Genomic DNA, 25,591 nt, shown 5'->3' on the forward strand with positions numbered 1-25,591 from the left:
AAAAAAGAACATTTGATTATTATGTAGCCTCATATATTTTTTCTTTTATATTTGAAGAGAGTTTAATAGACATGTAATTCCTGTTTTAATGTTACTAAATTCAATATTTAAGTTATGGTGTTCTAAATATTAGTGTCTTATAGTCATTGGGTAAGTACTATTCATAAGTATAAGAATCATTCCTTATATTTGTACGTTTTGTGTTGTCTTGATTTAAGGAGTCATAAAAATGTTACAGGATGTAGAATCCATTGGTGTCATCTTATCTAATCTATCATTTTATATATAACAATGTCTCTGAAGCCCTAGATAATTAATGGCTCATGTAGCTAGCTAGTGACTTGTACAACTCTAATTTTCTGTAGCTTTAAAATAAAGTCCTGCTTCCTTTTCACTCTTCATTTCCTGATATATTTTATGATCGTTATTTGACATTTCTCTGTATTTGTATTTTTTGTATATCTCTTATTGTTTTTGCAAAAGAACTTTATGCTTTTTATTTACTGTTCTTGAAATTGTTTTTAATCCTCTTAATTTTTATCTTTTGTGTCAGCTCTGCTGCATGTTTTCAAAATAAACTGGAAAAGGTTAAAATTTTGTTATTTAACTATTATATAAATTTCTACATTGTCATGCATTATTCCTACACTATCCTAAAGTAAACAGTAAGAGTTTTTGTGTTGATGGCTATCAGGCACCATCCTCAAGTAGACATTAAGTATAGGTATGCACACTGTCTTCAAGTAGATACTTACTGAACTCTCATACCTGTGAACTTCCACCCATAACTGTAATAAGTTATCTTTGGTTATTAGCTAATGCTGGCCTAAATACAATGAGATCTTTTAGACTTATGATAAATCTATAAATATACTTTTAAGCATTTAAACATTTATCATCAGTCTGCTTAGTCAGATGTTACTATACCCACTCAGACACACACATATTCAGATCCACCTCTACTAGCTTATGTGATGATTCTGTACCTGAATTGATTAAAGGAGGGTCCTGTATTCTTATGGAGTCACTATTTATCCTCCTTTCATAGGGTGTTCTGACTTCTTTGGTTCTTGCTCTCTGATATTATTTTATGATGTTTCCAGTGAATCCTTATCACCGTAAGATACATACTGACTCATAAGTGTTCATTTTAGGCAGAAGCCATCCCCTTTTACCAGAAAGTCAGATTCTGGTAAAAGGTCGAGGCCTAGTTTGTCGTCTTCTGCTAAACTTTTGCCCCCCACGTTGCTGTCGCTAGCCATCTGCTCTCTCTGTCAATTAGTGTCATATTAATTCTGTGTTGTATATGGCAGATTCATTCTTTACTGTATTTTCACTTCCCTTAAGCATCCTCATGCAACTCTCATCTTTTCAAAAATTTTTTACTGTGCCCCCTGGAATCTTATTCTGGTAAGCAAACTTCCTTTTCAAGAGAGGATTTATCCTCTCATATCCAGTATAACTCAGTGTTGAGAAGTGTTCCTTAATACTGCCTTTTGTATTCCTTCACTTGATGTGAAAGCCTCTGTGTTTTCAAGGCTTGTGGGGTTTGGTTGTACTACATTTACTCCTTCTCATTGCTGAATTCTTTCATGTTTTTGGTCATTCCTCTTCATTTATCAAAGAATGTGTTCTCTGGTTCATTGTCTGTTTTTCTACCCATAGGTATTTGGGATGACTTTAGCATTCATGTGGAAGATCCATCCAAAATCTTAGTTTCTATGTTCATCAATCAAAAAATAGTATTGACCGAGGGATGGTAGCTAGTAAGCAAGTTTAGGTCAAGAGGATTTCTCTTAAAGGTGGAAGAGAGCTCCTTGGCCCTTGTTCCTCTTGAGTTTCTGGCATCAGCTCTGGACTGCTTACTTTCCTGTTTTATAAGAAACACAAAACCTTATTTGGTTAGGTTAGTTTTAGACATATTTTTGCCACATATAGTTTAGTGCAATTCTGACTGAAGGAATAAGTAAAATTTTAGTGAAAATAGAAAAATGTGACTTGGAATAGTACTGCTATTTTCACTGTTATTATTTGTTTGTATGTTTTAGAAGGTGATTGCCTCCACAGGAGCTTGTGTGGCACTAAGATTTTTAAGGTAGAATAATTTTAATGCGTCAATAGATGTTATTGATTCTAATATTAACAAATCTGGCTATCACATTTTGCTTTTATAAATATCTATATTTTGAAGGCATGGTATTCTCCCTCCCCCCCAGCTCCCTCTCTAGTTTCTGGTTGAATTATTTGGAAGACTTAATTGCCTCTACAGATTGACAGAGTGTCACAAGATGTTTTAAAGTTATGTATGTATTTCAGTGTTTGGTGATATGATAACAGTATTTATGAAAGTAGTTAATTTGGTGAGTTCTTGAGATTTATTGTAGGACAATCTTTTTCATAAGGACAAAAACAAAGATTTCAGGATTTTAAGGGCAAATTTTACATATGTTAAGAGAAAACAAGGTAATTGTACATACTTCAGATTGTCCTTGCTAATTTTATAATTTTAGGTTATTGCTTTATATGCTCAATTTCTAATTAATTTCTGAAAAATGATTTATTCTAGCTATCAATGATGAAATTTTTGTATGGCATCTGCCTTGAAAGTATACATCTATTAAAACTGTTTTTGCTTTTTTCTTAAGAGGATGAGAGAGAGTGGAAGTGGTAGAAAGTATGGTCAAAATTATAAAATAAACCAAAAGGATGAATGATAGGTGAATACTTTAGGCTCTGTATCTAGTCATTTAGCCAAATAATCCCTGGGGTCTTTATAGTTTACTTTTTGTTATGCTTTTCTATGTATTTAAAAAATATTATATAAACTTTATTCTGATTAAGAAACATACCTAGAGACATCTGAAAACATTGGATATATGTTGAAAATTCATCCCAAAATATAGACTCTAGTAGCCCTGAGGGAACTGGTGAAAGAGGAATGGCATGAAATATTTTTTAGCTTTTTTACTCAATCACAGCAGGTAAAGTATTTCTAAATTTCTAATATTATAAAGGTGTATATCCTGCAATAATCAGTAAAAATTGCTCTCTTGTTTTGTTTGGTGATAGCAAGAAAGCATTGGCCACCTTAAAGCTTCTCTTTGCCCCCCCACAAAATAATCTTGAATTAACAAAACACACAAAAGTAGATTGCAGAATGTATTATTGCTAATTCACTTTAAGTGATTATGGAATCAAGGGCAAATACTTCATTAGATAAAGCTAAATCTTGTAAGTGAATTCCTATCATAACTATGTTTCCAGGTATAATCGAGACACCATTCGAGTTACTGTTTACTAGAATTCCAGAAATCCTCGGTTACATGGTTTAGCTATTGCATTATTTCACCCAATGAAAGGTTAGCTTTTCCTTTGTATTTAAGTTAACATGTATTTAAGATACATGAGCATCTTATGGAATTGAGCTTGAGAAATGAAGACTCTTATGGCTTGCTGATGATGGGCTGTCTGTGAATGAAGGGAACAGAGGCATGGACATATATACACTACCAAACATAAGGTAGATAGCTAGTGGGAAGCAGCCGCAGAGCACAGGGAGATCAGCTCGGTGCTTTGTGACCGCCTGGAGGGGTGGGATAGGGAGGGTAGATGGGAACATATGTATATGTATAACTGATTCACTTTGTTATAAAGCAGAAACTAACACACCATTGTAAAGCAATTATACTCCAATAAAGATGTAAAAAAAAAAAATAAGACCTGTTGATGAAAAAATTGTTCCAGAATATGGCCTTGTTTCAAGGTTAAGAATACTTTAAGCCCAGTAGTAAACCATGTATTTTTTTAAGAATGTTTATAAAAAGTGGTAGGCAAAATACTGCTTATTTTAAAATTATAGTTCTCTACTTAATCACAAATCTATGCCATTATTCATCTTTGCAATAAGCACAGAATATTTATTGCAAACATAAAATTTTTGAACTCCACAGTTAGCTGATAGTTCATGTAAACTTTACCATCTAACTTAGATTTTGGTCAAGTGTTAGTTTATATTTTATAAATTATTATAGATTTTTCTAAGGAAAAAAAAAAGCAAGTATGATTTGGGGGTGGTGGTGTTAAGTGAGCAGGAATGAGTGACTAACTGGCTCTATGAGTGAGTGAGAGGGAGAGACATAGGTGGAGTGGAGGGTGGCTACCATAGGTGACTGAGGTCATACTGGCTCCGCTCACCAAGTGCCCAGAGCAGTAGGAGCAGGCCGATGGGAGCGAGTGATTTCAGTTTGGGATGTTTAAAATTTGAGGTGTCCTGAACTTTCTTGTAGAGATGATTAGCAGGCAGTTTGGGATGTCCTTCTGAAGCTGGAGATTAAGACTTGGGAGTGTCCAGTGTAATTAAAGAGGGAGTGAGAGAAAAAGAAGAAAGTAGGGTAATTTGAAAGATACAAGAACAAAAGAGTAAACAGTGCAGTGGAGAGATAAGGCTGAAAAGCTTTCTGTGATTTTGGCAACTTAAGAGGTCCTTAGTGAGCTCAAAGAGAATTGTTTCTGTGAATGGGGGAGGAAGGAGGTTAGGTTGCAATAGACCTAGGAGTGAAGGGGGTGAAGAAGTGAGATTTCACTTGAGGAAACAGTTTCAGAATATTTAAGAATAAGATGGATTTGAGATTAAGTCCAGAATGAGGGACTTTAGACATGTTACCTCACCTCTCTGAGTCTGAGTTTCCTAAAAAACTGCTGGTGATTTGAGTCTGAAACACAGGAGACGAGGCTGTCTTGGTTATCGTAGAATCAGTGAGCACCCCACAGGAGCAGTTTTTTTCTGTTTGCTTTTTCACTGATAGCTCCCTAGAGCCTGCATTACCGTCTGGAATACTGTAGTTGTTCAACAAACATTTGTTAAAAAATGAGAGTGATCACACAGGAAGATGGTACAGTATGAGGAAAAGGCTAAGACCAGAAGCTTGGAGAACTGGGTGGGTAGAGCAAGTAAGGCTCACAATGGAGACTAAGGAGGGACAAGAGAGAGGAAAGAGGAGAGTCACACAAAGAAGCATTTCAGGAAAGGAGCCATCAGTAAGACACAAATGCTGAGAAAGCTTGGATTAGTTTTCTATGCTGTGTTACCAATCACCACAAACTTAATGGCTTCAAACAGGACCTGTTTATTAGTTCACAGTTCTGTGGGTCCAGTTCTGTGTTGTCCAGGCCTGGCCCAACTCTTTGCTCAGGGTCTCATGATGTCAAAGTCAGTGTGTTGGCTGGCTGCATTTTCATCTGAAGCGTGGGGGTCCTCTTCAAGCTCATGTGGTTGGGGCAAAATTCAGTTCCTTGCATTTGAGGACTGAGGTCCTCGTTTGCTTGCTGGCTGACAACTGGACGCTACTTATAGCTCGCAGAGGCCACCAGAAAACCTTGCCATGTAGTCCCCTCCGGCAATGGAGAATCTTCCTCACACTGAATCTCTCTTAAGCTTTAAGTCTCTGCCTTCAGGAAGAGGCCAGTCTCTTTTAAGGGCTCACCTGATTGGGTCAGGCATACTCAGAATATTTTCCCTTTCTTACAGTCAGCTGTGCCACGTAACATAACCTAATCATGGGCGTGAAATCCACCATATCACTGTCCTAGTGATAATGCAGGATGTGCATGCGAAGGGGTGGGAACTTTAGAGACCATTTGAGAAATCTGCCTTCCACAGAGCTCAAGCAAAATGAAAACTGAATAGAGACTAGGAGATTTGGCAATACCTTCTTCCAGGATGGTAGTAAAAACCTGGAAATACTACCCAAATTTAAGGCGTGCAGGTAGAGTTTTACACTTAGAAACAAATAGAAAAACACCCAGTTTCTCCATAGGTCATTCTTTCTGTGACCTCTACTCTGAAACTAGGAGAAAAAATGATCTATTTGGATTTCACAGATGAATGTGACTAAGTTCACATAATAAAGATCAGAAAGAATCTTAGAATTTTCTACTCTTATTTAGAAGCAGTTCTAATGAACTTATTTTCATGATTTCTCAGTGTACTGTAGATTAGAAAGAGCAAATGGTAAATAGCGAGTGCAGGCGTGGGGTGGTGGAGGAGAGGGGGAGGAGTGGAATCAAGAATTGTCAGTAGCAGTAAGTGATAACCCATATTTTAACACCAAGGGAGGAATCTGGAAAAAAAAAAAGGCACAAAATACAGATAGAAGAAATTCCAAAATGGAGTCCTATAGTTTTGACTCAGCAAGATAAGGCCAGATTATGTTCATTTTGAACTATGTAAGAAAACAGAAATACAAATTTGATTTGTGAGGATAATCTTTTTTAAAAATATGGTCAAATGAGGCATCTCATTAGTGCCATTTAGTTTTAAAGGAAGTTATTCTTTTAAAAAGTATTAATTTCTATGCATTAAGATATGATAATTAGCTATTTGATTTTATTTTGTACCTTTAAAGCCTTAAGACAATTTGTTGGTAATTTTTTGAATCTATATATAATTCTTAGAGCGCTGAAGCTGATTTAAAACAATTCTAGATATTAATCCTTTGGTTCTATAAATTATATTGTTGCTACCCAATCAGTGTAGGGAAGAGAACAAATGATGTGATTTAGATTACGTTACAGGTTTGAGTGTAAGAATTAGTATTCTGAGTAAGAACTTCTTATTGTCCTTGCAAAAGTTATTTACCCACTCCAAACTTTGGCTTTCTAATCTATGAAGTGAGGCTAACAGGACCTGTTATATAGTGTTATAGATGATTAAATGTACAGAAGACTTCATGGACAGGGTCCGTGGTGCTTGGCACGTAGTTAGTGCTCAGTAAATGTTAGCTACCTTCAGTGTTAGGGCCATTTTCTAAGCATGTCAGTATTTTTTTCACAGAGACTTCAAGCAGTGTATTATGACTGTCTTCTTTGACATAGCCCCTAAAACTTTAGCAATAGTGATGTTTTATTCATGTATTTGAAAATACTTAAAATCATTTGGGTTCTCACTACTTTGAGATTTAATGAATTTTTAGGCACTGAATGAAGCATCTCTGACATGTGGATCCAAACTTTCCTGTATCTGTATTCAAAGGCCTCTCCCCTATCTTAGTGTTTTATCTTTAGTGAAAAAAAAAAAAAGATAATTTTATCTGTCTGATACAGATACAATTTCAATCATATCTAACATTTCACCATTTCGGGTCCCAAATGGCTGTGTGTGTGTGTGTGTGTGTGCATGTGTGTGTGTGTGTGTGTGTGTGTGTGTGTGTGTGTGTGAGAGAGAGAGAAAGAGTATATCTTCATATTAGCAGCATTCCTCAGTCTTATAATTATTTTTAATTAAGATTTACTGGTCTTTTTCTGTTTTTATTACATTCCTTGAGATATGGTATTCAAAATAGTGCATCTTTTTTGGGTGTAAATGAACAACAGTTTTATACTAAATGTTATAAATTTGAATGTAGTAATTGTTTCAATGTAACGTTTCTACTTTAATGTGATTAGAGCCTTTCCTCCCCACCCCACCCTAAATTTTTGAATGAGTGACCAATGCCCAGCATTTGGTTGACTTTGTGGATGTAATCTAGGCCATGTGTTACAGTGGAAAAAGGAGTTAGCTTTGTCATCATATGTGTGTCATGAGTCAAGTCATCTTACCTACTCTGATTTCCATTTTCTCAACTGTTATGAGTGAAAAGGTTGAAGTAGAAAAATCTCTAGCTTGAAAGATTCCTTCTAACGCTGATTCTATATAAAACATGAAAAAAGTGTGATAGAATAAGGACTATGGCCCAGTAATTTTTATACTTATTTTCAATGTTAATCTTTTTACTACATGTCCTATCTGTGTAAACTTATACTAATCAACTTATTTTTTTTTCTTAGTAGTTGGTTGCCTTTGAAATTCCTTCTTTCTTTGCTGGCACCTTATTATCGGAAACAATATTGGACCCCAAAATGTGAAAACCGCATCTGGTAATTAGTATGAAAATAGATGCTAGCAAAGCAAATAAAAAAGTTAGCCACTGTTCCAGCTACTGTACTGTAAATGAATGAAGAGCCAGAGGGAGACAGTGCTGTGACCTTGCTACTGCTGAGCTGTGCATATTGCTGTATAGTTTCTGGAGTTATCAGGGTTCCTGTTGAGAAAAACTGTCTTTGGGACTGCAGCTGTACTTCTGATAGTGGATTTGGGGGCAAGGTGTTGCTGGTCAGCAACCTTGTCTCTGGTCAGAGATTAGGTTCTAAAACCTGGAGTGGGAAATGAACAATAAAAAATGCATATATGCACATTTTAATCTCACTGTATAGAATTTATGAGAATAATGCAATTTTAACCAGTTTTCCTGATGAATAGAATTCATATAAGGGTGATTTTTTTCTTTTTTTATGTGTAGAGTAGCTGATGATCACTTTACAAGGTAAATATTCAGTGATTCTTTGTCAGCTGTATATTAATTTCCCAGGACTGCTCTCACAAATTACCACAAACTTGCTGACTTAAAAGCAACATAGATTTATTCTCTCACACTTCTAGAGGCCAGAAGTTAAAAATCAGGGTGTCTGCAGAGTTGGTTCCTTCTGGAGATTCTGAGCGAGAACAGTTCCATGTCTCCCTCGTAGCTTCCGGTGGTTGGCTACTGGCAAACCCTGGCATTTCTTGACCTGTGAACACATCACACCAATCTGTTTCCCTTCTTCACATTGCCTTCTCTTCTGTGTTTTTTCCTCTTCTGTTTAAGTCTTCTTATAAGGAAGCTTGTCTTTGGATTTAGGACCCACCTGGACAATCCAGGAAGATCTCATTTTGAGATTGTTAATTTACCTATATCTGCAGAAATGCTTTTTCCAAGAAAGGTCACATTTACAGGTGCTGGGTGGACATATCTTTTGGGGGAGGGTGTCACATCCAACCCATTACAGCTGTGTATTATTCTCTTTATCAAGAAAGTTTTCAGAAGTTGAAGCTTTGGTTGTGGGTGAGACCCTTAACTTTGAGAGAAGCCTAGTTCTTTCGGCCTTTCATTCAAATATTTTTTGAGTACCTATTCTGTGAGCCCCAAAAATATTACATAAATTAGCCCAAGGTTATGTGGGTCAAGCAGCAAAATTTAAATCCAGCTTTGATACCAAATTTTTGCTTTTAATCACTGTGCTATTTTGTCTGCCTGGAGTAGTTTTTGCCAGCCCCTGACCTCATACTTCCCAAATACTCTTTTCCAAACCCCTCAAAAAGGAATGTTGTTTAAATTTTGGTCAATAAATGTCTACGAAATTGCTACAAAGATACAATAAACACAGGACTTTCTGGTCTCATAATACAGATGAGACACTTGATTCCAGTCCTGGTTTTGACTTTAACTCAGACTTGAACCAAAAACATCTTTGAACTTCTAGTGAAACAAGATTAGTTTTATGGTATCTCCCAGTTCTGAAATGTTATAACTATAACTATTTTTAAAAGATTTTTCTCTAATTTTGCCTGTGGACATTTGGAAGTAGAATGCCTTTGCATATTATAATGTGTACTTTTATGAGATAGAACTTTTCCTGTGTTTTGATTATGGCAGCAGCAGCATATTTAGAGAGGGTTAACTAGTTATTGGGTGCTAGGAGCTTTGCTTAGTCCTTTTCATGCCACATTCAATCCTTACAGCAACCCTATTAGGCAGAACTATTATTATTCCGAATAGGCAGTACTATTATTATTCTCAATTTATAGAGAAAGAAATTGATGTACAGACAGTTAGGCAACTTGATATAGATTGCAAGTAGGAGAGCTAGGATTGGAATGCCCCCAGTCTGACTGTAGAATCTGTCCTCTTAACAACTGCTTATATAGCCTTTGTTGTATAGTTTCTGTAATTTAAGTGACATAATAGGGGTTGGAAAATTATGGCCCATGGGCCAAATCTGGCCTGCTGTCTATATTTGGGTGGCTTATGAGCTAAGAATTATTTTTACATTTTTAAATGGTTGAAAAAAATCGAAAGAAGGACTACTTTGTGATATGTAAAATTTATGAAATTCAGATTTCAGTGTCCATAATAAAGTTTTATTGGAACACAGGCTTCAGCCTAGTTGGGTAGGGTGACAGACACCATGTGACCCAGGAGCCTAAAATATTTCCTGTCCAACCCTTTAGAGAAAAAAATGTGCCAGCCAATATCATATTGCTGGTAATTTGTTATTTTAATCTTTTTATTGCTTTTATGGCAAAAACATTAAGCATGTCTTTTTAGGTAATATAGTTTCTTTTTCAAAAAGGCAGATTTTAAATATAGTTTTCAGATTTTTAAAAATTTATTTTTAATATTACATGCCAAAATAAACATTTGTCAGTAGTCAGGGAATGGTAATGAATGTTTAGGAAATTGTATAATTGAGAATTGTATATGAAAATACATTTGTAGGCCTATTAGTAATAGTTTGTAAATTTTCATAGACTATCATAGCAACTTCATAATGCAATGTCTAAAAGTATATTGAATACTTTCTCTATGTTTGAGCTAATTCTATGTAGTAGAATATCCCTTTTTTATCTTGATGACTTGTATTTAATTATTTATATTTGTGAAGATTGACATTCTTCGTTGGTATACTTATTTACCCTTAGTATGAAGAAAGTGATAATATTGTTTAAGTCTCAAGTGAAAATGTATTATTATTTGGTAAATGTAATAACTGTACTTGAATAGTCCAGTTAGCTAATCACGAATAGCCATCCCACACAGATTTCTCATTTAAATCTGTACCAAATGTCTTATTTAAGAGAACTACATGTTGCATTTCTGGTGAAATTACATTCTTATATTTATCTGTCAGATGAATTTTAATAAACTGGTACATGCCTGTTGAAGGGAGAAGTATGAAATGGTATCAGTAATAGGTCTCATCCAGACTAGCCACATGAGATTTAATCCATGTACTTGTACATTTTTTTCTGTCCTGGTTTATATAAGTATCGTTAATGTAAAAGCAAAACTGGTTAAGAAAACATTGTCTTTATACTCTTATGCATTCTGGTTAGTATTAGGCCAAATGATTAGCATTGTATCTGTGCAACCTACTTTGTTTCATTTCTTTATCTCTCTTCAACATGCATTTCAAAATAATGAGTTCTTTTTAATTTTTTACACCCCATATTATCTAAGTAACGATGCTTTTTGTTAAGGTTATAAGAATTTAAGGATAAACTCTATAACCAAAGTTATTTCTAGCAGATTTGAATCTTTAAAAATACAGTTTTACTTAAACTTAGTTTTTCAAGAATCTTTACCAGTCAAATGATTCAGTGTGCTTGAGTACTTTGCTGGTTGAATTGATCTGCTAAGTATCCATTGGCTGATGTAGTTTCTGTTATACATTTTACTTGTTCACTCTTGGGTAAAAGCTTTAAAATAATGAGAAGTATGTATAACATGCCAGCCAGTATCTAATTTATGTATCTTGATTTTTCTTTAAAATCTTTTCCAGTATTATGGTATTTTTGTAATTCAAATAAATGGACTTCTGAAGAATAATTTTTACAAGTAAACATGAGTAAATGGTAGAGCAAATATCTATATACATTAAATTGTAGAGACCCAGTTAAAATACCTTGTTCTGATACAGAGATTATTACTTTATGTAGTATCTTGGAACTTTCTATCTCAGCAGACATTTAGAAAACTTTATTGCAATGAAAGATTTTAGAGCCAATTTCTCATGTTAACCTTTGCAAAATAATAATTATAATTTATCTTTATAATAACATAGTTATTAGCTTATATCAATGCATTAGGTACTGTAATATAAGTTTAATTGAAGCCCAAGGTGGAATAACTTATTTTAAGCCAGAAAAGTAAATACGAATTTTCTTAAGTCAGAAAAAGAACTTTGGTATACTGAATTTCATATTAGGAATTTGGACAAATTAGGGATAAGAAAAAAACTTAAAACATCTACTTGAATTAAAACTTCCCATCCAAAGAGAGATGGGAAGTTGAAAATGACCAAGGAAAAGAATTTAAAAGAGTTATAGATAAGTAGGGCTAGGTTTAGTGTAGCGTCAACCCTTGATTATCCACTTTCTAAGTATTTTATGGAATCATTTCTCTTTGTCACATAGCCAAATATCATGGTGCTAAATGGAGATAACCCTATAAGACTCCATAGAAATACATCAGTGAACTTGAGAATATGTGTATGTTTATTTCTGGACCACCTTTAAATGCTGATAAAGACATTACCCATGCCTCTATCTTGTTTCAGTCATTTACTAACTGTGCTTCAGTGTCCTCATCTTTAAAAAAGAGAAAATAATAGTACTTGTCTGATGAAGTTGTTTGTGAGGATTATGTGAGTTAATATATGTAGGGCCCTTTAAAAAAGTTTGTTATATATTCGCTTTGATTATATTTACCTTAATCACCACCATCATTGTTATTATTCCATTAATGAGTATATTTAAACTTATCTTGATTTGTTTGTAATTCTTGTTTCAAAGACTTTGAATTTAAAAAATGTATCCATATAAAACAGTTAAACATTATCCTGCCTTTCCTATATGAACTGTATTACCAGATAATTGCTGATTAACCAAATAATTGATGAGGGAAAGCATCTTTTTATAGAAATATTCCAACTAATAAATGGGAAACAAATGATAGAATTTGAAGAAATACCCCCATTTTACAATACCCCATGATTTAGTGGATGTAGACATTGATCATCAGTAGCAGCTAACATCACAAAAAGAGAGAACCAGACATTGTCTAGTCTCTGATCCTAGCTGCCAGTTTGTAGAAAAGAGGACAGAGGTCATGTTGGACTGCCCCGTGAGTATGAAATCATCAAATTCACGCTGTGGAAAACTCTGAGTCAAATGGCTGGGTCTTTTTTTTTTTTTTTAACATTTTTATTGGAGTATAATTGCTTTACATTGTTGTGTTAGTTGCTGCTGTATAACAGTGAATCATCTATATGTATACATATATCCTCATATCCCCTCCCTCTTGCATCTCTCTCCCACCCTCCCTATCCCACCCCTCTAGGTGATCACAAAGCACTGAGCTGATCTCCCTGTGTTATGTGGCTGCTTCCCATTAGCTATCTATTTTACATTTGGTAGTATATATATGTCCATGCCAGCTTCGTCTCAGCTTACCCTTCCCCCCCCGTGTCCTCAAGTCCATTCTCTACGTCTGCGTCTTTATTCCTGTCCTGCCCCTAGGTTCTTCAGAACCAATTTTTTTTAGATTCTCTCTCTCTCTCTCTCTCTATATATATATATATGTATAAAATGTTAGCATACGATATTTGTTTTTCTCTTTCTGACTTACTTCACTCTGTATGACAGACCCTAGGTCCATCCAAAATGCCTGGGTCTTTAAACAGCTGAATTGTAAGGAAAATATAGGGATGGAGAGGGAACTTATTGATTAAAAGATGCTTAAAGATACATTAAATAAAATTTTAAAAATGTTCAAAACTAAAAGTATAGTGTCTAGGGATGCACACTAAAAACTAAAAATAATGCAAGTGAGTGATTTACTGTGGAAGGCATGATAGTGGTAACCTTGGAGGAAGGGATATAGGTGGTTGTGACTGGGACCTGTCTGTCACCTGGAGGCCTTCTGCAGTATTTGGCAAAGTTCAGTTTCTTGAACTGGGTGTGATTACGAGGACATTTACCTTGATTTATATATTTCTTGTGTTTGATTTTCTGAATCAGTTTTTGTAATGATAAAAAAGGTAAGATACTTTAACTATTCTAATTAAAATATTTGGCAACAGTCTCTCGTCTGTCCACCAAATCTAACTTATGAAGTAAAATTGATTTGGAAAATGTATTCATTGATTCACCAAACTTTATGTATATGTGTTAGTACGTGTTTTGCATATCTCTACTCCACTGTGTGTGTACTTTATGACAGGCATTATTCTGATGATCTATTGCTATGTAACAGATCATTGCAAAACTTAAAGGCTTAAAACAACCAATTATTCATTTGCTCATGAGTCTCTGTTTGGGAAGAGTTCAGTGGGGAAGGCTTATCTCTGTTCCACGCATCATAAACTGTAACAGTTGGGCTAGAGGCATTAGGATCCACTTCCTAAGTGGTTCACCCACATGACTTGCAGTTTAGGTGCTGCTGGCTGCAAGTTCAACTGAGCTCTTGTTTATCTTCTTGTAGATCTGTCTCTGGGTTGCTTGATGTTTGTTACAGCTTGAGGTGCCTAGGTTCAAGAGTATATGTTCTAAGAAAACCAGAAGGAAGCTGATTGTATGACCTAGCCTCAGAAGTCACGTAATGTCCCTTTCACCATTGTCACATACTCACCCAAAATCAAGTGGAGAGAACATATGCCCCACTTCTCAGTGAAAGAAGAGTCAGAGTCTTTATGGTAAGAAGGGCATGTGTGATGGAGATATTGTTGAGGCCATTTTGGAGAGTGCAGTATGCCACACGCACTGTCTCAGCTTTGTATACAAAGCTGAATGAGATAAAGTCCTTGTCTGCAAGGAGCTCACAGTTCCTTGAAGTTAACAGATAACAGTGAAGTTAACAGATAATTATAACAAGAATGTGATGAGAGTAAAGCTTGGGTATTGTCAGAGGACATAAAAAGAATACTCTTGATTTAGAGTGCCAGATCTTGGGGTAAAAGTCTGCTTTGGGCCTGAAGAAGGAATAAGAGGTGGACAGGGTAAAAAAAAAGAAAAATATTGGAATAGTATTTCAGGAAAAGGAAGAAGCATCATGTATCACTTAAGTAAAAGAAAATATGGTGCATTCTAAATCTTCAGTATTTATATATGACCATATTATAGGTATGAAAAGTTAAGTAGAGAGAGATGGGATTGAATAAGTATGTAGGAGCTATATTATAGAAAAAACTTTTTGTGTGAATTGGGATTTTATTGTGAACTTAGTGGGGGAGCCATTCAAGATAGTAAACAGCAGAGTGAAATGGTCTGATTTACCTTTTTACAAAGGCCACTCTGGGGGCTTTATAGAGAACAGGAGCAAATAACAATTGAGGGCAGTAATGCTGGTGCCTGAACTGAAGTCACATCAGGGAGTCCTGAAAGAAAGGGGCTGATTTTAGAGATATTTTACAAACTTTTGAATTTGGTGACTGATTGGATATGGATATGAGGGAGAAGGAATACCAAGATTGACCTCCAGATTTCTGCCTTCGGAATTCTGTAGTTGTTGGCGCTAGCCACGAAAGAAAGGCTCATAGGAATAGAAGCAGATTGAACTGGGGGAAGGATAATGAGTTCTAGTTGGAGGTCTGGCCTACAGATGTAGCTTTTGGGCATCATCAGCATGCAGATGATAATTGAAGTGATAGAGATAAATGTGTTTGATTTTGGGGGGGGCAAGAGAGGAGGGCCAAGGATGGTAATGTTGGGTGCCTGACATTTAAGGGGCAGGCAAAGAAAAAGGATGTTGTAAGGGAGAATGAAGTGGAACAACCAGACAGATAGGAGGAAAACCAAGAGGCAGTGATGTTACTGAAGCCTAGGGAAAAGAGGGGAGTCGTCAACAGGGAAACGTTCTGTGGAAAGTCAAATAAAGTACCCAATGGGTTTGGCAACATTGAGATCATGTGGGAGAGCAAATTAAAATTTCAGTGACACGAGAAGCAAGTGGATAACAAGGAATAAGCAGAGACAGTTATATAGTTGATTTTTTTTTTTTTTTCTATCAGCATTTTCAGGTGGCTAAGTTTCAGAGGGAAGGAAAAGTTAGGATAATGATCTGTGGAAAATAAAGTATATTTTAGTTGGACCTCTATCCCAATGTTGAGATTGATCATTGTGGGTGTCAGTGGTCTTTCATCCATTGATAGAGTACTTCCTAATTATCTGCTGTTCTTGTATAATCTTCCTCCATTAACTCATCTGCTTTATTTTATCACATGAAGCAGAAAGAAAGTAGGCTAAGGTACTTATGATAATGCTTTCATATTGTATCTGGTAGTTTTTTTGTTTGTTTGTTTGTTTGTTTTATTTTTTAATGAGAGGAAAATTCCAGACTCCTTTTTAAGATCAAAAAAAAATTTTTTTTGGTGAGATAATCTTTTTTCTTTATCCTTTGATAAAGAGGATTATTGTTTAATTAAGATTCATCCTTTATTGAATTGCTGTTTCTCCTGGTATTATTTCAACTGAAAATATTATGTATCTGTCAGCCAGTTCCATAGATATTATACTACAATTTGAGTAGTACCGATAAAAGATTAGGTTTTTACTTGGAATAAAGTATAGCTATGCAAAGGTATTCTGAATTAGAAATATTACAGACTAATCGTATAATTTCAATGACTTCTATGGCCAAGGAAATCATTGATATTTTTGTCTTACTTTTTCTAATCTTCAGTATAATGCCTGTCTTCTTTCAGCTTCATATCCATTAGATATAAAGTTCTTTATGCTCTTCGAATTTTAAATGTGAATTGTGAGCTTATCATGACTTAAGCGGGGGTGGGGGTGAAATGCTTTCATTTTTTGTCTTCTGAGAATTTTGTCTTCTGAGAATCTCTGAATATGGCTAAATAGTCTTTTGAGGCTCTGGAAAAATTTTTGCTGTGTCTAAGGCCATGAAAGTATGATTAGAGTCAAATGCCCTACACCTATATAGTAGTATTCTAATTCTCTTGGATATGTAAAAACAGAACAAAACAAAATAACTGCTGAGCTTGCTATGTACCTTTGAGCATAGCTATTTGTGTTAAATAGACCTAGATTGGCTGTAAACCACTTCCTCTTTTCCTTACCCATCCTGAGAAGTTGTGACTCCATCTGATTGCTACCAGACATTACAAATATTTGTATCAGCTTTCCTTCCCCTTTATAAGAAAATTTTCTTCTGTATAAACTTTTCTGAATCTCAGATAAAACACATTGCAGCCACTTGTAAGGTAGGAAGTTAATGCTTGGCAAGGAGAAAATATTTCCAATGTGTATCTTGAAACAGGAGAGTTAGCTTGCCTAAGGAATGAAGACAGTGAAGAACAATCTTGGTGCCTTTAAAAGCTGTGCTTTCTAAAATGTGTAGGTCAGGCAAACCTAGGGAAGCTTAGTCAAGACATTTGACATTCCCTTTGACCATTATTTTAATAAAATATAGCCTCTCAATTTTTAGGGCTGCCACTCCAATTGAACAAATCACTTCTTAACTCTAGTTATATATTGAAATAGAAAGTATATAATCAAAGCCAAAAAGAATGTTGTGGGGTAAAAAATTCATCAGGAATAAAAATTTAAACACCATTTAGAACCTTTCAGGTACTTTTATTAGAATCTTCATGAAATTTTGCTCTGAGTGAGATAACTACAGGAAACCTTCCCGGAAAGGCGTTATTTTGAGGTTCAGTCATCTCTGTACTCAGAGAGCTATACAGAGTTTTTACCTCAAACTGATGGATGAAAATATGATTAGTGTTTCTGGGCTATACTTTCTTTGTTGTTATATTTTCTATGTGCATTTACAATAGGTATAAATTAAGGTTTCCTCTATAAGGACAGAGATAGACAACGCTAGTTATAAAATCTCTGGAGAACTCAGTAGGAACAAGGGGATTTAGGGAATTTTCAAATTCTCATTATCTCTAAACTTTTTCTCCCATGTAATAATTTTGCTTAATAAAAAATACAATTTTAAATATTTAGAATTATTGTACTATTATTGTACCTTTAATAATTTTGTGAAACCATTGATATGGTTACTTGATGAATACCCACTCTAAATTTTCAGCTGAAAAATTGTAGTTTGGACGATGACACCTAATCAGAGTTCTTCCTGATAGTAAGTATGATATTTGGAGTTACATATTGACTGTTCTAGGCCAGTATGCTCTTCATCACTTATTGATTCTGCTCTGCTTATTGCCTAATGATGAAATAGTGAATGAATTTATGAAAATACCAGTATATGCAATGGATGCTTTATTAATTTAAACAGATTAGTGCCTATTGTATAGGAATAGAGACTTGGTCCTGAGATTTCTAGCTTACATAGATAACTCTTTTAGGGATTTTTTTTTTTTTTTTTGTAAAGAGCAAGCAGTAGCTGGAGCAGGATGTGTGGTAAAGGGAAAGGTTCATCCTTTCTTCTCTTCATTTCTCTCTCCCACCTCCTTTCTCTTACTTGTTTTCCTATGAGAGCAACTTAAATATAAAAGCTGATGGGACAGTACATCAAAGAGAAATCTATTAGGTTTTTTTTAAGGTGTAAAGTCCTTGGGAGGACAGGAAGGGATGAGGTACAAGTAGAGTGGTCACCCTTGGTGGGAGAGAGACAGCTTCGTGTTTCCATGGGAAGAGAAGGAATGGATTTGTAGATTTGAAAAGGGAAGTTGAAGGAGTTGCTGGCTTGTAGCTTCCTTCTAAAGAAGCTGTAGAGGGTAGAACAAGGTGGTTTTAGACACGAGAAAAGTAAGAAAGGTTTGAAATGGTTGACAATGGCAGTGGGAGAGTTAAGAAGTGAGTTGGCCAGAGAATTTTCATAGTATGTCAGATATTTAGGGCTCTTTTGAAGTAATAATCATGTGATTCTCCCCAGCAGTGGTGAGTTGCTGAATGCAGAAAGTTGAATCGATCCACCATTAGGGTTTGCTGCCTGGGGACAACAAAGAGACAGGAGAGCAAGGGAATTTAGAATATTGGCAAAAGTGTCAGTGAAATGATGTGTCATGGCATCTCAGTTAGAAAAAGAAGAGAAGAAATGAGCAGGTGATTGATTGGGAGAGATTAGGAGACTCAGAGCCTTAGGGTTTCAGTGATGTTGGAAAATGGTTACAGTGGAACTGGTGAAAGCAAACCAATGGGGTAGGTGCTTGTGGCCAGAAAGAGGGGAGCTGGAATTAGTTAATTTGGAGCTGTTACATGTGAAGATAATGTCCAAGAAAAAGCCATGACTGATGTAAAGTGGAGGAGAATGTTTTCCCTCCTACTGCCTCATAATGAAAGCCTCATGACAGCATTTCTTGAAGTGAATTTTGCAGAATAATATTTCTTCCAAAAAAAGAGTGCATGTACTAACGCATTATTGAGGCTCTGAGACATGTTGCATTTAAGAAATCTGTTTAAATTTGTTTAACTGAGCATTTCCAAAATCTGTGGAATTACTGAACCTTTTGTAATATAACATCTATTAATAACCATCTAAACTAGGGTTTTCACCAACATGTTGAGCAGTTATTTTGTGTGTCATGTGCTGAAACTGTTAAGTAATGGGAATAAGTAAGAGTAATCATCACAGCATAGTAAGTGTTTATTTTGCAAATAATTTTTACATTTATGTTAATGTATTTCAATATTAAAATATTTATTCTCCTGTTGAAAGTAAATATGTGTCCAAAACATTAAAAATATTAGTGCATTATTTTGTTAGTGACAATTGTGATATTTGTAATCGTTTATTAGAAATCTTCAGTTACTCATGGATATTCTAGGAAGGCCTGCTGTATTCATTCTATGTAGCAGTCAAATAAGGCAGATTAGTTAAAGCAAAAAAGAGAGTTTATCCACTCACATAACTGGATATATCCGGAAATTCAAACCATGTCATCAAGAATTTGTCTGTCTTCATTTCTCAACTTTTATCTATTAACTTCATTCTCAGGCAGGTGGTACCAGCAATCCCATAGTGTGGAAGTTTCTCTTAGAAAGGGGTTGAGGGTGAGACAAATGCTTAGAACATAACTGACTTCTTTCTAAAACAGGTTTCCCAGTTGGATTTTATTTGCTGATAATGGAAACGCAACATTATAAGCGCCACATTCCTTTCTTTAAAATTTATTCTTTTTTGTTACTTAAGTCATGATTTTCTTTTGGGTCCTGCAGTTGCTGATTCCATTCTAATAAAGTCTTGACTGAGGCCTTGAAACTTGAAATGTTCTCAGTTATTAGTTCCAGTAACAAAAGGAGCTCTGAACAGATAAGAGGATTATTGATACATGTGCAGTATGAAAATATCAAACAGTAAAACCATTCATGAAACTTCTTAGATAAAGTTGGAAACTTAAAATCTTTACAGAAATGAAATATGTACATAGTAGTCTTTATGGTGTCCTTGTGAGGTCCTCTGCAGAAAATATAAAACCAATAAACTTCATCTCCCCTACCCCCCAAGAGCAATCAACAAAAGAAAACAAACAAAAAACCAAAAAACAAGAAAACCAAAACAGAATAACAAGAAAAATTTTTGTGATGTCTAGAGTTTAACCCTTTAAATAATCTTCTGAGGAACATAGTCTTTAAAGGCCTGTTGTGATAATTGACTGCTTTAGAAAATGGTAGTTAAATTCAAGTCTGTAACTTTTGATAAATTAATGGCTTCTTTGTCATACTGAAGACCCTTAAATTGTGTCTTTTATTTTCTTGGTTTGTGAATAAAGGTAAATAAAATTATGACGGGTAGGTTACTTGTCTTAATAAAATACATATGAGTGCTGCATCCTGTTTGAATATAGAAAGTCATAAGAGATGTTCATTCTTACCTCATAACCAAAATAAGGAGGATAAAGTACAAAATAATGGTTAAAAAAAATACTCATCAGGGATCTGAGGACAGAAAGAAACCTAAATGAACCAAAGTCCAGAAAGTGGCAAGCCTTTTATAACAAAAACAAAACCAAAAAACAAACAAACAAAAAACCTGTGACTACTTCCATCCTTGGTGGAACTGTGTGATAAGAGGAAACTTCCATCGAAGGGAATAAGATGTCAACTCAACAAGCTTTTAACAAGCTTGAAAGAACAGTGTGTAGGCTGGTGTGACAGATTAGAATCTGGAGGAGCCCTCCCCACAGAGTGAGGCAGCATCCACTCACCAGCATTTACTCAAGGGTCTTCACCAAGTGGAGCAGAGAATCAGAGAAGGAGACTTGAGAAAGATACTCCAAATGAAGTTCTCCCTGCACCAAAAAGGTGGTACACTGTTGTTGGGGGGTGGGTGGTGTTTGAGGCTTTTGGACAGGAGGACTGAGCACTCTGGATTTTCACCAACAGAAGAAAATACGAAATCCCTCCCAAGTTGATTCTCTTCAGGGAATTCTGGGTCTTCACAGAGTACAGGGCAATGGCTTTCCAAAGGCTAGGAAGGAGGGTAGAAAGTTATCTTAGGGTAGAAAGTTATCTTAGATATATAAAGTAGTGGGTGAGCCTGGAGAGTAAAGAGAACTCCCTAGTGCCCACCTATCCCACACCCCTCCCAAAAAAGAGGGTGCTGGAATCTTGCCAGGGCTCAGATTCCACTCGTAGCTGAAGAAAAACTCTTGATCTAGCCCCAAATATTTGAAGCTGGTGGTGAACTAATTCACACCAGAGCAGCAGCAGAGGCAAGGCCCAACTTATTAACTACAGCCCCAATTCTAGCAGCCTGACAGAAAAAAGGAGTATGTGTGCCTCTTTCTTGAGGTAAATATTATTGAATTCAGATTCTACTGTTTTTTTATACAAACCATCTGGCACACAATCAAAGATTATATGGTCCACTAAAAAGTAAGAAATGTGACCCACAGCTAAGAAAATAAGCAGACTCAGAGATGGCCCAGGTATTGGAATTATCAATGTCTTTAAAGTAGCTTTTACAAAAATACTAAGGGATCTAATAGAAAAGATAGACAATGTATATGAAAAGATGGAGAAGTTCAGCAGCAATGTGGATGCTATAAAAAATAGAAATTCTAGAACGAAAAATATAGTATCAGTGCTGAGCAATTCATTAGATGGACTTGTCAGTAGACTGGACACAGCGAGGAAAATTGTAGTGAGCTTTGAAGACAGGTTGACAGAAAGTATTCACAAAGAAGCAAAAAGAGAAAAATAGGTAATAGACTGTTTGAGATCATGGGGTAATATCAAAAGGGCTAACATACATGTAATTAGAATCTAGGGAAGAAAGGAGAGAGGGAGGTGGGAGTAGAAACATATTTGAAGAGACAATGGTTAAGTGTTTTCCAACATTTTCAACCCACAGGTCCAGGAAATTTAACAGATCCCAAGCAGGATAATTAAAAGAAAAAAAAATTACATGTACTTATTTCCTAGTTGATTATAAAAGCAGTGAGAGAAAAAAGAAACATTATGTATAGGGGAGTAATGACATGAATTCTAGCTGACTTCATACCAGAAACAATGAAGACCAGAAGACAAAGTGCTAGAAGAAAAAAAAAAGCCATCGACTTTTAATTCTATATCCTGTGAAAATATCCTTAAAAAAATAAAGGCAAGCAGCACTTTACAACCACTGGGATGATGATAATCAGAAAAACAGAAATAATAAGTGTTGGTGAGGATGTGGAGAAGTTAGAAGGCACATCCGTTGCTGGTGGGAACGTAAAGTGGTGCAGCCACTGTGAAAGAAGTTTGGCTGTTCCTCAAAAAGGTAAACGTAGAATTACCATATGACCAAGCAATTCCACTCCTAGATAAATCCCTGAAAGAGTTGAAAACAGATACCCAAGTACATGTGTACGAATGTTCATAGCAGCACTATTCACAATAGCCAAAAGATGGAAGCAGCCCAAATGTCCTTGTCAATATTAGTAAAACCCAAATAATAATAATAGCTAATATTATAAGCATTCATTATGGTAAAGGAGAGAGGGAGGAGAAAAGAAGGGAAAATGGGAGGCAGAGAGGGAAGAGGGAGGAGAGATAAGGAAGCTGCTGTGAGAAAGATATGTTCAGCTTACACAGGTAATGGCAAAGGGATTATTTTGATCTGTTCAAAATAATTTATTAAATAGAATAATGAGCTTGGGAATAATGAATAATAATGATGAATAATGAATAATTTGTTAAATAGAATAATGAGCTTCGTGAGGGTGTGGCTGAAATTGGTAAAGTGCCTTGATTACTAGACATAGGGACCTCTAATGAAATACTTTCATTCTCATCGTAATGTATTCTTTGTTTAATAATTTATTAGTTTAAGCAAAGAAGATAAATGTACTGCCCTATTATTATATCCCTTAATTGTTTTAAAAGCAGAATTTCAGTTAAGATGTCTTGATAATTTAACTCATAGTACTGTAAGTTTTAAAAAATTGAAATGCACAGTTGCTTACTGAGCAAAATCTATTAGTACTTAAATTGTTGAGTCAGTGAGGTGCTCAAAAGGAAACTGTTTGGTGTACATCTTGCACTACTGGATACTTTATTAAAAGAATTATAATACATTTTTGCTCATACATTTGAGAAAATCTCCATGGAACATGAATTATATTTCTATATTGAACAGGGAGGGAGCTGATTATAGCCTGAGGCTTGGGATTTATGTCCCTGGAGAAATCATTTAAGAAGATACAGAGTCAAGAAAGCAGGAAGAATGACAGAAAGCTTTACAACCTAGGTTTCGTTGAACTCCATTCTGTTTTACTATAAATTTCCTTAGCATCATTATTTTAAGACAAAATCTTAATCATTCAAATGTTCCTTTTGCACATTTAGTTTCCAATTTCATTATTTCAAAATATGAAAATGCTTGACTTAGCAAGGGGGCTTTCTTTTAATAAATGTTCTTAATATGCAAGCATCAAAGAAAAAAAGACAGCATGACAAACTAGGTTACTAGACAGTGAATACTTCTAAAATGGTTTCTCTTCAGTCAGAACCCAATTGCTAAAATAAATCAATTAGAAACTGTTTTATACTTAAATTGTATACCGTGATGGGATGGGAATAGAAACTGTGTATCCTTCATTCTCTCCAGCAAATCAATATCTGCAAAAGACTAAGTTATTTGTTTATTTATAAATGCATTCCTTTTATGAAGGACATATTGATATTTGAAGTATTTCATTTATATTATAGAGTTATCAACAGTTGAGAATTTTTTTCAGGAGACAATCTTCTCTAGCGTTATAATTTCCCTGTAGTTATTTCTCGCAAAATCCCTCCAAATTTCATGGCTGCTTTGCATAAGTAGTCCCAGAGATATTTGGCCCTCAGCCTGGAGTTTGAGCATGAATGTTATCTTTTTCTTGAATCTTATTGCCTACTGACTTAAATAAGTATCTGACTGTTCCTACAGGGCCAAATAATCACTTTCATTCTTCCTTCTAATAATGTTATTAGATTGAGTTTATTTACAGAAGTCTGTAAGAAATAATATATGGTTATTGCTTCAACAAGCTATTATTAACAAAAAAGTGTTCCATTGTTACCTTTCACTCTCCGTAGTTCATCCTTCCATTGGGGAACAAGTTCTGAGGGTACCCTCAGGCAGGATATAACTAATTGTCCTAAGGGGAGTAACTCTGGTTGCCAGCCTGATGCAGTGGAGCTCTTCTATGAAAGTTTCATCAATAATCAATGCAATACAAATGATTGGGGAGTTGAACAATGGTCACAAATTTTTTGAGATGAAGATTTTTATATAGTCCAGTGTCCTCCTATTTACTGATATGGAAACTTAAGAGCCACAATAGTTAAGTGATTTGCCCAGACTTATACCCTTTTTCCCTTCTGACATCAATAACCTTATTGTTTCTACCTTAGTGCCTCCTTTAAGAGCCTTGCTTTGAGAACTGTTGTGTGCTTTTTGGTTAAAGTTGTTCATTTTTAATTACCGTGGCATCTAAATAGACTGTCATTTGGAAGAGCTGGGGTGTTTGGGATTTTTTTTTAAATCTATTTCTAGTGCTTGAGAAATCTTCTGAAATAAAAACATTTGGGAAGGCCAAAACTGTTAAAAAGGTATAGCCAAGATGTGGAGAATGGAAGAGTGGGGAGTAAGGCATATACAGCAGTTGCTTTGTAATTAAATTTATGAATAATATGTCACAACTACAGTACTATCTGAAATTTTCTGTTAGACTGGTTCCTTCTAGCTGTGTCTTTTTTTTTTTCCTCTGAGCGCTAATATTTGGTTTTCTCTGTGTTTCCTTAGCATTTCTTGTTTTCTCTCATCTCATGAATTTCTATTTCTTTCTTATTTTTCCCCAAATCATGACATTTATTGAGGGACCAGGAAAATAAAATGCTATAGAGTTTATATGCGTTTGGTTATTTTTCATTCTTAATGTTAGGAAGCTTACATTTTATTTACTTGGAAGACAGAGTGGATGGACATAAGCTGTGGATAAATACCAAAATACCCAGCATAACTGTGTATATACTAGATAGTTTACTACTGCTGAAGGCTTCTTTCTTAATCTCTCCAGGAAAGGAAGGAGAGGCTGTCCAAATTTGAGTCTATTCGTCATTCAATTGCTGGAATCATTAGGTCTCCAAAGTCTGCACTGGGCTCTTCAACAGTAAGTAGGATGAACTCTCTATGCTACTGAAAATAGTCATTGTCTACCTTCTTTCTGATATACCAATGAATATAATATGTAAACTTGTATTTATGAATGGAAAGGTAAGTACACAATTTAACTTTTTGTGGGCATATGAGTCTGTGTATATATGTGTATATTAAAACCCCTAGTAACAGTGATGTAGGCAGGAAAGAAACTTGTATTGTAGATTTTCTGTACTACATATAAGTAGTTACAGGGAGTATTTTATGTACTTTGGGGCTTTATTAGAAGAAAAATATAAACAAGTTTCTTTTACAGTAAAACATGTTTTTATAATAGGGATTATTGTATATGTATTTTTAAAATGTATCAGTTTATATGTGTGTTCATATCTTTAAGAACATTT

General features: G+C 35.1%; 1 protein-coding gene across 7 annotated transcripts in view; it reads left to right on the forward strand.

Moving 5' to 3' along the window:
* The window catches only part of FER (FER tyrosine kinase), a 478,023-nt gene that overhangs the window by 196,020 nt on the left and 256,412 nt on the right, over positions 1-25,591 (forward strand). For all 7 annotated transcript variants that reach the window (XM_060143370.1, XM_060143371.1, XM_060143367.1 and 4 more), the window contains one exon: positions 25,108-25,200. In XM_060143370.1, coding sequence (XP_059999353.1) covers positions 25,108-25,200 — 93 coding nt within the window. The remainder of the gene's footprint in view (positions 1-25,107; positions 25,201-25,591) is intronic.

The sequence above is a fragment of the Lagenorhynchus albirostris genome, chromosome 3, assembly GCF_949774975.1.
Source record: "Lagenorhynchus albirostris chromosome 3, mLagAlb1.1, whole genome shotgun sequence".
Lineage (NCBI taxonomy): Eukaryota > Metazoa > Chordata > Mammalia > Artiodactyla > Delphinidae > Lagenorhynchus > Lagenorhynchus albirostris.